The sequence below is a fragment of the Orycteropus afer genome, unplaced genomic scaffold (genome assembly GCF_000298275.1).
Source record: "Orycteropus afer afer isolate SDZICR_OR568_19922 unplaced genomic scaffold, OryAfe1.0 scaffold00146, whole genome shotgun sequence".
NCBI classification, from domain to species: domain Eukaryota; kingdom Metazoa; phylum Chordata; class Mammalia; order Tubulidentata; family Orycteropodidae; genus Orycteropus; species Orycteropus afer.
In genome coordinates this window covers 330093-343227 of record NW_006921733.1, presented here as the reverse complement: position 1 = coordinate 343227, position 13135 = coordinate 330093, and the positions used below count along the sequence as shown (strand labels likewise).

General features: G+C 38.6%; 1 protein-coding gene across 1 annotated transcript in view; it reads right to left on the bottom strand.

The window, feature by feature from the left end:
* HERC2 (HECT and RLD domain containing E3 ubiquitin protein ligase 2) overlaps nt 1-13135 on the bottom strand; it is a 554454-nt gene that overhangs the window by 215123 nt on the left and 326196 nt on the right. The window contains exon 50 of the mRNA XM_007945978.1: nt 686-876. Within this exon, the coding sequence (XP_007944169.1) occupies nt 686-876 (191 nt within the window). The remainder of the gene's footprint in view (nt 1-685; nt 877-13135) is intronic.

Genomic DNA, 13135 nt, shown 5'->3' with positions numbered 1-13135 from the left:
GACTGCTAATCAGAAGACTGGCGGTTCAAACCCACCAGGCACTCCTCGGAAGGAAGATGGGACAATCTACTTCCGTACTGATACTGCCACAGAAATCCAAGGAGGGGTCGCTATATCAACAACACATAAGAACAACAACATATATTGTACTACGAGAGGGATAAAAAATTTTGTTTTTAATCTGGCACAAACAAGATTATTCTATTCCATTACCTCTTCATTAGAGGAAATTCTCAGCCTAAGCCCCAGTAAGATGTATTTACAGATCACCAATCTTGGGAGTATGCTATAGAAAACACTGGAATCAAGGTAGAGAAAATTCTCTCTCCTAACTTGACCTGGGTATATACTCAAATAGAAGGAGCATTCCAAAGCTCAAAACATATTTGTAAGCATGTTAGAGAAAACTGTACCCAGAAGTTGAATCTGGATTCATTACATTTTAGGTGGGAAGAAGATAAAAACCTCTACGATACCCTCCATTAATTTGTCAGCTAAATAAATCAGTTAGCTGTACTATTTAAAACCTCTGAAAATAAAAGATGAATGATATGCTATTCATGTAACTTTAAAATAACTTATTAATTAAAATATAAAATGAGTGCTGACAGGTTCCATCCCACGTTTCCAAGTTCATTTTGAAAATCTAACAGGCAAAAAAATCTAAATCTCGATGTGTGGCTACCTTTCCTTGTGACCCAGATGACTGCCAGCAGGGCTCGCTGCCATCGATCAGATGAGCTGCCTGGTTCACAGAAGATGACACATTGAGGCTCTTCACCATGCGGGACCAGCTGTCGAGCAGCATTCCAGGCTGACTGCTGTGGCACCGCTTCAGCTGTTTTCCAGAACGGCCACAAAATACTGCAGACTGTCCTATTTTATGTTAGTCAAAAAGACTGTTAACACTTGCTGAATTAGGAAAGAACCTGCATAATCAAGAATACTACACAGTGATGAGTATTGTACTTTCACAAAAACAGCTTCAGATTAAAATGAGCTAACATCAAAAAACCTAGTTAAGATGTTTTACACTAATTTATACAATGAAGTTCATATAATGCTATGACACCACAACCTCTCAAGTCTAATAGTAGAATGAATAATATATTTCCACATGAAAGGAGATATAAACCAGTAAGAAAGTTGAATGACAGTGCTTACTCAGAACATTATTACTGATGAGTTCTGGTTAAGATGGCAGCTTAGTCAGATGGCAGCTTAGTTAGATACACCATAAAATTCCCCCTACAACAAAGACTTGAAAAATTAAATAAAACAGACACAATAAGAACCTCTGACCCATGAACATATAACGAGAGCTGGAAAATTGAACCAAGCACCAAGAAGAAGGAGTGACGGAATGAAACCAACTGGAAAACGGACATCAACTGATCTTCTGTGACCTGCCTGCATACCCATTTTGAGATGTCAGGAAGCATAATCCCCAGGTCAGGGAACCCAGGAAGCCAAAAACAAACATACCACATAATCAAACCTGAGAGGGTGACTCATAACAGCACAGTATTTTTGAAATCAGGGAAACAAAGAAGTGCTATTGAAGCAAAGTAAGGTGGTCAGAATTGTCAGAGCCTCAGGGGGACGGATAGAGAGAAGAGGGAGTCCACATATGGAAAGAATTAAAGGGAAGCAAAAGGAGGGCTGAAGAGAGATGTAGTGTCCCTAGGAAATGAAGAGAAAGGAGGGAGCAAAGAACTAGGGCTGTCCAAATGGCTTCCTGGAAAATTCTACCAAACGTTCAGGGAAGAGTTGACTCCTATACTACTCAAGCTGTTCCAGAGCATTCTATGAAGCAAGCATAACAATGATACCAAAATCAGGGAAAAATACCACTAAAAAGAAAAACTACAAACCAATATCCCTTAAGAACATAGATGTAAAAATCTTCAACGAAATCCTAGCCACCGGAATCCAACAAATATCAAAAAAATAATACATTATGACCAAGTGGGATTTAAACCAGGTATGTAAGGATGGTTCAACATCAGAAAAGAATCAATGTAATCCACCACATAAACAAAAGAAAAGAACAGAACCATATGGTCATATCAATCGATGTAGAAAAGGCATTCAATAAAATCCAATACCCATTCCTGTTCAAAACTCTCAGCAAAATACAGATAGCTTGGAAACATCTTCAACATAATAAAAGTCCACAGAAGTAAAACCAACAGCCAGCAGTACTGTTAATGGAAAAAGACTCAAAGCATTTCCCTTGAGAATGGGAACCAAACAAGGATGCCCTCCCTCCACCACCACTTCTATTCAACATTGTATTGGAAGTCCTAACCCGGGCAATAAGGCAAGAAAGGGAAATAAAAGGCATCCAAATCAGCAAAGAACATGTAAAGCTATCTCTATTTGCAGATGACATGATCCTATACGTAGAAAACCCAAGAGACTCAGCAAAACAATGACTGGAACTAATAGAAAGGTTCACCAAAGTGGCAGGATACAAGGTCAACAAACAGACATCAGTTGGATTAATCTACATTAACAAAGAGACCTTTGAAAAGGAAATAAGGAACATAATACCATTTACAACAGCTACCCAAAATGATAAAATAGTTAGGAATAGATCTTACCAGGGAGACAAAAGACCTATACAAAGAAAATTACAAAACTCTACAAGAAACTACAAGTTGTTGCTGTTGTTAGGTACCGTCAAGTAGGCCCCGACTCATAGTGACCTTATGTACAACAGAACAAAACACTGCTGGGTCCTGGGCTAGACTCACAATCCTTCCTATACTTGAGCCCATTGTTGCAGCCACTATGTCAATCCATCTCGTTGAGGGACTTCCCCTTTTTTGATGACACTCCACTTTACCAAGCATGATATCCTTCTCCAGGAAATGGTCTCTTCTGACAACATGACCGAAGTAGGTGAGACGAAGTTGGGCCATTCTCACTTCCAAGGAGCACTGCAGTTGCACTTCTTCTAGGACTGATTTATTACTTCTTCTTGCAGTCCCTGGTACTTTCAGTATTCTGCTCCAGCACCACGACTCAAAAGCATCAACTCTTCTTCAGTCTTCCTCATTCATTGTCCAGCTTTCACATGCATGTTGCTGTTGACTGTAGAATGAAGTAATATGACATCTTTCACAACTTCAATCTTCTCTCCATTTATCGTGATGCTACTTATTGGTCCAGTTGTAAGGATTTTCATTTACTGTATGTCCAGATGTAATCCATTCTGCAAACTGTAGCCTTTAATCTTCACCAATAAGCACTTCAAGTCATCTTCACTCTCTGCAAGCAAAGTTGCATCATCTGCGTATCGCAGGCTGTTAATGAGTCTTCCTCCAATCCTGATGGCATACTCTTCTTCATATAATCAGCTTCTCAAATTATTTGCTCAGCGTACAGACTGAATGACTATCGTGAAAGGATACAACCCTGATGCACTCCATTCCTGATTTTAAGCCATGTAGTATTCCCTTGTTCTGTTTAAACAACAATCTCATGGTCTATGTACAGTTCCTGATGAGCGTTCTGGAATTCCCATTCTTCTCAATGTTATCCATAATTTGCTATGATCCACACAATCGAATGCTTTTGCATAGTCAATTAAACACAAGTAAATATCATTCTGGTATTCTCTGCTTTCAGCCAAGATCCATCTGACATCCAGCAATGATATTCCTCATCCAAGTCCTCTACTGAATCCAGCTTGCATTTCTAGAAATTCTCTATCAATATATTGCTGCAATCGTTTTTTAATTATCTTCAGTAAGATTTTACTTCAGTGTGTTACTAATGCTATTGTTTGATAACTTCCACATTCTACAGAATCACCATTCTTTGCAATAGGTACAATACGGATCTCTTCCAGTCAGATGGCTAGGTAGCTGTCTTCCAAATTCCTCGGCACAAACGAGTGCCTCCAGCACAGTATTCATTTAATGAAACATCTTAGTGGGTATTCTGTCAATTCCCAGAGCCTTGTCCTTTGCCAATTTCTTCAGAAAATGGAAGAGATCTACATAAATGGAAGAATATGCCATGTTCATGGATGGGAGGACTGAATATTGTGAAAATGTCAATACTACCCAAAGCAGTCTATATAATCAATGCAATCCCAATCCTGATTTTTTAAGGGCATGGAAAAAACAATCGCTAATTTAATATGGTAAGGAAAGAGACCGCAGATGAGAAAAGCACTGCTAAAGTAGTAAAACAAAGTTGGAAGTTTCATACGCCCCGATCTCAAAATCTACTATATAGCCACAGTAGTCAAAAAAGCATGGTACTGGTACAGCGAAAGGCATTCTGACCAATGGAACAGAATCAAAAACCGAGAAATAGACCCATTCATTTATGGACAGCTGATGTGTGACAAAGGGACAAAACCCATTAAATAGGGAAGAGATAGCCTCATTTTTAATAAATGGTGCTGGCAAAACTGGAAAGCCACTTACAGAAAAATGAAACAAGACCCATACTTCACCCACACACAAAAAACAAACTCAAGTTGGATCAGAGACTTAAATGTAAAATCCAAAATTATAAAGCTCATCAAAGATAAAATAGGGGCAAATGTAGGGGCCCTACTTTATGGCATAATTTGACTATCAAGCATAACCCAAAACGCACAGGCAGCAGAAAAGAAACTAGATGACTGGGACCTTTTAAAAATTAAATTCTTGGTATTAGCATCTGTGCCTATCTCCTATGTGCACAATTTAGTGTCCTCCCTTTTCCTAATGTTATCACGGTGGTCTCAGACTCTTTCCATATATCCCTCCCCTTACCCACATCAGCATGTTGGCCCCAACTAGCCTGAAATTAATCCCTCCCCTTCCAGATGCTAATACCAACCAGTGTGCCCACAATACTGCATTACCATTAACACCAAACACCAGACTTCAGATAAACACATAAACACCTGAGAGGATCAGATGGGGCTCAGTGAACTGGAGTATACTCTAGACCAAGGACAGATTCAGCGCAGGCTCATCTTGCACAGATACCAGTGATACAAAATACCTGCAATCCTTACGGAAATAATAGAATACAGAGACAGAGCAATCCCTCACAGACATCCAGACACTATGGGAGAGAGATCCAAGGGATCTACTGTCTCAGGACCACAATACTAGGGGACACTGGACTCACCTGGTACAACAAAATACATAAAAGCCTTGTTCCTCATCCTACATTGGTGAGTAGTGACCGGGGTCTTAAAAGCTTTCAAGCGGCTATCTAAGATCCAGCTAATAGTCTCCTAGCATCAGAAGTGAAGAAGAGTGCAAAAAATAAAAAAGGGCGTTTGGAAGCAATCAGCCAAGGACATGATGGCCCTCGAGACCAGAAGAACTACATAGTGCCTGGTTACCAGTGCCAACCACTCACGAAATGATCAAATCTGGAGATCCTGGATAAAGTGGGAGGAAAAACGTGGAACAAAATCCAAAAACTCAATAATGACCAGAATTACTGGTCAGATGGAGTCCGGTGAAACCCCCAATACTATGGACCTGGAATACATTCTGTACCTGGAATAAAACTCACTCCCAGGGGCTGGCTCTCAGCCCAATAGTTAACAAGATGTACATGCAGACCACTCAATCCAGGGTGACACACCCTTAAGAAAGTAAGATAATTAATTAATTTAATTCTTATGTGCACCAAGAGAGTTCTCCCAAAAGGTAAAAGGGGAACCTATAGATTTGGAAAAAATATTTGGCTATGACATATCTAGCAATGGACTAATCTCTTTATAGAAACCTTCAACACCTCAACACCAAAAAGACAACCCAACCGAAAAACAGGCAAAGAACATGAACAGACACTTGACTAAAGAAGATATACAGGCGGCCAAAAAACAGGTAAAGAAATCCATATGATCATTAGCCATCAGAGAGATGGAAATCAAAACAACAATGACATATCATCTCACCCCAGCAATAATAGCAAAATTCAACAAGCCGAAAAATAACAAATGTTGTTGAGGTTGCGGAGAGATTAGAACTCTCATACACTGCTGGTGGGACTGTAAAATGGTACAACCACTGTGGAAAATGGTATGCCATTTCCTTAAAAAACTGAAAACAGAAATACCATTTGAACCAGCAATTCTTTTACTAGCAATATATCCTAAAGAGGTGAGAGACAAGACACGAACAGACATATGCATACCATGTTCGTTGCAGCACAATTCACTATAGCAAAGAGATGAAAAACAACCTAAATGCCCATCAACAGATGAATGGATAACCAAATTATGGTATATTCACAAAATGGAATACTATGCTACAGTAAAGAACAATGAAGTGTACACAAATCATCTCACAAGGGATGAACCTGGAGGACATTACGCTGAGTCAAATAAGTCAGTTGCAGAAGGACAAATATTGTATAAGCCCATGACTATAAAAAGTGAAGGAAGGGTTTGCTTAGGGAAGGGAACTCACTTTGTAGGTTACCAGGGATGATATGGAAGGGGAAGGGATAATTTCAGACTAGTCGGGGACCACATGCAAAGTTAGGTAAGGTGAGGGATGGTATAGAAAAGAGTCTGTGACCAGCATGATAACACTGAGGAAGGGAGGGCACTGAATTGTGAACATAAGATAAAGATGACAGAGACTAATACCAGTATATCCTCAATACTGTATTACCAAACAATACTGTAATACACAATACTGTATTACTAACACCAAACACCAACTACAGATAAATGCATAGACAATTGAGAAAATGAGATGGGGTTCTGTGAACAGGATATACCCTAGACCAGGAACAGATTCAACTGAGGATAATCTTGCACAGATACTGGTGATACAAAATAACAACAATTATTACAGTAGCAACAGAAGACAAACTTGGAGTAGTCCCTCAGAGACAGCACCTAGGGAGAGAGAACCACCAGGTCTGCTGACTCAGGACCATAGTACTGTGGTATACCAGGCTCAATTGGCACAACAAAATACATAAAAATCTTGTTCCACAACCTACTTTGGTGAGTAACGACTGGGGTCTTGAAAGCTTTCGAGCGGCCATCTAAGATGCAGCTAATGGTCTCCTCTCATCTGAAGCAAAGAAGAGTGAAGAAAACCAAGGGCATTTGGAAACAATCAGCCCTAGGATAAAACAGATCTCAAGACCAGAGGAAGTAGATGGGGCACAGCTACCAATGCCAACTAATTGGGAAGGGATCAAAACTAGAGATCCTGGGTAGAGCAGAAGGAAAAGTGTTGAAAAAAATTTTAAAACACAGTAACAACCAAAATTACTGGTCGGATGGAGTCTGGGGGGTCCCCCAACACTACAGCCCTGGGATACACTTCAGGCCTGGGATAGTACTCACTCCCAAGGACTGTCTCTCAGTCAAACAGTAGAAAGACTTACATACAGATCACCCCACCCAGGGCAATACACTCACTCCACGGAGATATACCCCTTGGAACAATGAGCCATGGGGCACCAGAGGAGCAGCACTCACATGGTGGGAAAGGTGGACAGACAGGAGAGCATAACTAAGAAGGGCACAGGGACGGATGGGGCTGTCACAGGGAAGGGAGAGGAGTAGAATAGGTTAGGGTTAAGGATGGTAATCAGGGAGTGAAACCAAATGTACATGAACTGTTGAATATAAAACAAATTCTGCTCTGTAAATGTGCACCCAAAGCAAAAAAAAAAAAAAAAAGGAAAAAGAAAAACAGAAGAAGAAACTGAAGATATCATTTAAAACAAATAAACTCCCCAAAACAACAAAAAAAATTCCAAGACCAGATGGCTTTACTGGGGAATTTTACCAAACACCAAGAGAAGAATGGTCGCCAATCTTACTCAAGAAGAAGGAATACTCCTGTAACTCATTCTATGAAGCCAACATCATCCAAATACAAAAGCCAGGTAAAGCTATCATAAAAAAAGAAAATTATAGAACAATATCCCCATGAACAAAGACACAAAAATTCTCAGTAATATTCCAGCAAATAGAACCAAAAGCATATTAAAACAATTATACACCACAGTCAAGTGGGATTCATACCAGGAAAGCAAGAAAGGTTCAATATTAGATAATTAATCAATGTAATCTGCCACATACATAAAACAAAAGGAAAAGAACAACATGATCATTTGAATTGATGCAGAAAAGGCCATTTGATAAAATCCAACACTCTTTCCTGATAAAGTATTTCAGCAAAGTAAGAACAAAAGTGAAATTCTTCAACATAATTAAGGGCATATATGCAAAACCAACTGCTAACGCTATTTGGAACAAAGAAAAATTGAGGGCCTTCACCTTGATAGTGGGAATAAGATAAGGATGCCCATTATCTTATTTAATATTTTACTGGAAGTCCTAGCCACACCCATAAGGCAAGAAAGGGAAATAATAAAGAATACCCAAACTAGAAAGGAAGAAGTACAATTATCTCTATTTACAGATGACATGATCCTATAGGTAGAAAAACCCAGAGATTCCACAAAACAAGTACTGGATCTAATAGAAGAATTCAGCAAAGTACTACTAAGGTACAGTATCAAAACACAAAAATTAGTTGGGTTCCTTTACCCTATTGTTCTGTTCGGTAAAACTGATTCCAACTCATAACTTTCCTAGAGGACAAAACAGAGCTACCCCACAGGGTTTCCAAGCCTATAATCTTCACAGAAACAGACTGTCAAATCTTCCTCCTGTGGAACAGCGGGCAGGTTTAAGCCACCAACTTTTAATTTATTAGTCAAGAGCTTATCCACTGAACCACTGGGGCACTTTTCCTTTATCATAACAGGGAAATGCAAAAATAAAAGACAATACAACTTAAATAGCTTCCAAAATTATAAAATATCCAGGGATAAACCTAACCAGGGATGTGAAAGGTTGTATGATGAAAAGTACAAAATTAAAAGAGATATAAGCTGAAAGACATCATGTACTTATAGACTGCTGTTGTTATTTGCTGTCAAGTTAGACCGAACTCATAACAACTCCTCCTTGGGTTTCCAAGGCAGTATCACTACGGAAGTAGATTGCCCAACCTTCTTTCCAAGGAGTAGCTATTGGGTTTGAACTATCAGCCTTCTGGTTAGCAGTCAAGCTCCTTAGGCACTATGCTACCAAATGTCAATACTATCCAAAGCTTTCTATAGATAAAATGCAATCCCAACACAAATTCCAACAACATTCTTTACTGAAAAGGAGAAACAATCAACTTTATATGGAAAGGAATGTGGTGCAGAATAGTCAAAACAATAATGAATACTAAAATAGGAAGTCTAACCCTCCCTAATCTTAAAATGTACTATTATAGGTACAGTAATCAAAATGGCCTAGTATTGGGTCAGTGATAAGACACATAGACTAGTGGAACAGAATTGAGAAACCAAAAATAAATTCATCCATCTATGGATAACTGATTTTTGACAAAGGGTTAAAATTCATTCAATGGGGAAGAAACAGTTGCTTTAATCAACGATGCTGGCAAAACTAGGTATTCGCCCCAGAAAAATGAAGTAAGACCCATTAAAACTCACATCACACACAAAACCTCAAAATTAATCAAAGAGAAAAATTATAAAGTTCTTGGAAGATGACACAGGTACAAAACTATGGCCTCTAATTTAGAAATAAATTATAAGACACAACTATAAATTCACAAATAGGAGAAGACAAGTTAGATACCTGGGACCTCTTAAAAATTAAATACTTGAAGGAAGGTTGGGCAATCTACTTCCGTAGTGATACTGCCTTGGAAACCCAAGGAGGGGTTGCTATAAGTCGGGTCTGACTCGATGGCCCATAAGAACAACAACAACATGCTCATCAAACATGAATGGGGTACTGCCAGAAATTCAAATCTGATTCAGAAAAGCATATAAAATGAGAAATACAATTGCCGATGTTAGAAGGATCTCAAATAAAGTCTCTGTCTACTTATGTTTTATTGATTATGCAAAGGCATTCAACTGCATGGATTATTAAAAATTATGGATAACAGTGAGAAGAATGGGAATTCCAGAACACTTAATTATGCTCCTGTGGAACCTATACATAGGCCAAGAGCTAGCTGTTTGAATAGAACAAGGGGATACTGCACAGTTTAAAATTAGGAAAGCGTGGGTTGGCATTCTATTCTTTCAGCATACTTATTCGATCTACATGCTGAGCAAATAGGGTAAGAAACTGGACTATTTGAGAAAGAACACAGCATCAGGATTAGAGGAAAACTCATTAACAACTTTCAGATTTGCTCAATGCAATATATCATTTGATTCCTTAACTGCTGCTTCCGTGTGCAATGATCATGGATCTAAGTAAAATGAAATTCCTCACAACTTCAATCTTTTCTCCATTTGTCATGATGTTGCTTATTGGCCAGTTGTGAAGATTTTTGTTTTCTTTATGGTAAATTGTAATCTATACTGAAGGCTCTAGTCTTTAATCTTCTTCAGTGTTTCAAGCTGTCTTTGCTTTCAGCAAGAAAGCTTCCGTCATCTGAATGTCACAGGTTGTTAATGATTTTCTTCCAATCCAGATGCCACACTCTTCCTTCACATAGTCTTCTCAGATTATTTGCTCAGTATACAGATTGATTAAGTATGGGGAGAGGATACAACCTCAATGCACACTTTTCCTGATTTTAAATCATGCAGTATCCCCTTTTTCTGCATGAATAACTGCCTCTTAATCCATGTACAGGTTCCTCATGAGCACAGTAACATGTTCTGGAATTCTCATTCTATGCCATGTTCTCTATAATTTGTTAAGATTCACACAGTCCAGCACCTTTGCATCTTTCTGGTATTCATTTAAGAGATGAATATTAAAACTATAATGAAATCCCATTTCACGATCCTGCAAAATGGCACCGATTTTTAAATAAATAACAGAAAGCAACAAATGTTGGCCAGGATATGGGGAGACTGCAACTCTTAACCACTGCTGGTGGTGTTATAAAATGGTACAACCACTATGGAAAACAGTATGGAATTTCCTCAAGAAATCAGAAATAAAACTACATTATTGGCATCAAGCAAGCCCACTCTTTGGATACACCCTGGAGAGCACACATATGCATACCTATGTTCACTGTACTACTATTCACAATAGTAAAAAAAATGCAATCAACCTAAGTGCCCATCAGAGATGAATGAATAAACAAAATGTGATACATGCATACAATGGAGTATTATGTAATCATAAAAAATGAGTTCTCAAAATATAATGTGGATGAATTTGGAGGACATTATGCTGAGTAAAATAAATTAATTACAGCAGAAAAAATTTTATATGGTTATACCTTCATGAGACAAGAAAAGGCATATATATGGACCAGTGTTCAATGCTGGTTAACAGCATACATACTAACAAACAAAAAGCAAACAAAAAATTTCACTGCTGTCGAGTCAAGTGGACTCACAGAGGCCCCTCCTTGGGTTTCCAAGGCAGTATCTCTACAGAAGTAGATTGACCAACCAATCTTCCTTCTGAGGAGTTGCTGATGGGTTTGAACTGCTAGCCTGCTGGTTAGCAGTCAAATGTCTTAGGCATGATGCCACCAGAGCTCCCCAACAGCTACATTAGGGTTGTGAATCACCCTCCAGATAGCAGACATTTGTTGCTGTGAAGTATATACAACTATACCAAGGTAAATGGTGTTACTGAGAAGTACACATAAAAAAGGGGTATTCTGGTAAATGCTATGACACAATTTTGCATTAAGAACCAAAAAATATACACATGGCTAAATATGTATGCATGTATGACATGTGAACAGGTCCTGCATTTGTGTGCAAATACAGATGTATCTGTATGTATATGTGTATACATGTATCTGTATATATATGCATTTATATTCATATATACAATGAAGAACATGGGGGAACAGGAACGGATACTTCTTAGCCTTAACCGTATATCTTATGAGATTGGTTTAAGATGTTTGAAGCCTTAGGACCACAGTATTGTGGGACAACTGAGTAAACTGTCATAAAATGGTTTATAAAATCTATGTCCTACATCCTATTTTACTGAGTATTCTTAAAAGTTTATAAGTAGACATCTAAGATGTAACTACTAGTCTCTACTCATTCAAGGTAAAAGAGAAAGAAGGACAACAAAGAATCAAAGAAGAAATGAATACACAGGACTCATAGTAAGCATGAACCACAACCTCATCTACCTTGAGACCATAAGATCAGATGGCATCCAGCAGGACTTCAAGTCTATTCAAAATCGTTCAGTACTTGCCACTGTAAACAAGAGCCAGAGTTGGAGCAAACATGAGCCTGGCTGGAAATTTAAGGGAAATATTTGAGAAGATGACCTTTAAAAACCTATGATACACTCTGTTTTTTTCAGAAAGGGGCTCAACAACAGAGTTGATTTGACAGAAGAATCCCCAAACTTGAAAAGAGATCAATAGAAATTCATCTGGATTGGGAAACACAAAGAAAAATGGATGAAGAAAAATAAACAGAACTTCAGAAACCTTTGAGACATCATCAAGCATACAAACATAGATATAAAGGGAGTCCTAGAAGGAGCTCTGGTAGCATAGTGCCTAAGACACTTGACTGCTAACCAGAAGGCTGCCAGTTCAAACCCACCAGCCACTCCTTCGAAGGAAGGTTGGGCAATCCTACTTCCATAGTGATACTGCCTCGGAAACCAAAGGAGGGGTTGCTATGACTCGGGGCCGACTCGACGGCAAGTAACAACAACACAAGAAGAAGGAAAAGAAGGAGAAAGGGGCAGAAAAAAAGTCCGAGAAACTAAAATAATACACAAAACCTTCCCAAATTGGACAATACATTAGTCTACACATCCAAGAAGCTCAACAAACTCCAAGAAGAATAAATTCAAGACATAAGCACCTAGACACATAGACAAAATCAAAGATACTTGAAAATAGCAAGATTTAAAAAAAAAAAAATTATTGCATGAAAGAGATTCTCAGTGAGATTAATAGTACATTTCTCATCAGAAATCTCTGAGACCAGAAGACCATGGGATAGCACAGTCAACGTGCTTTAAAGAAAAAGATTATCAATTAAGAATTCTATAACCAAAGAGGCGGGGCAAGATGGCGGACTAGGCAGAAGGATTGCACAGACCCTCTTCAACAAAGAAAAGGGAAACCAATTAACACAGACA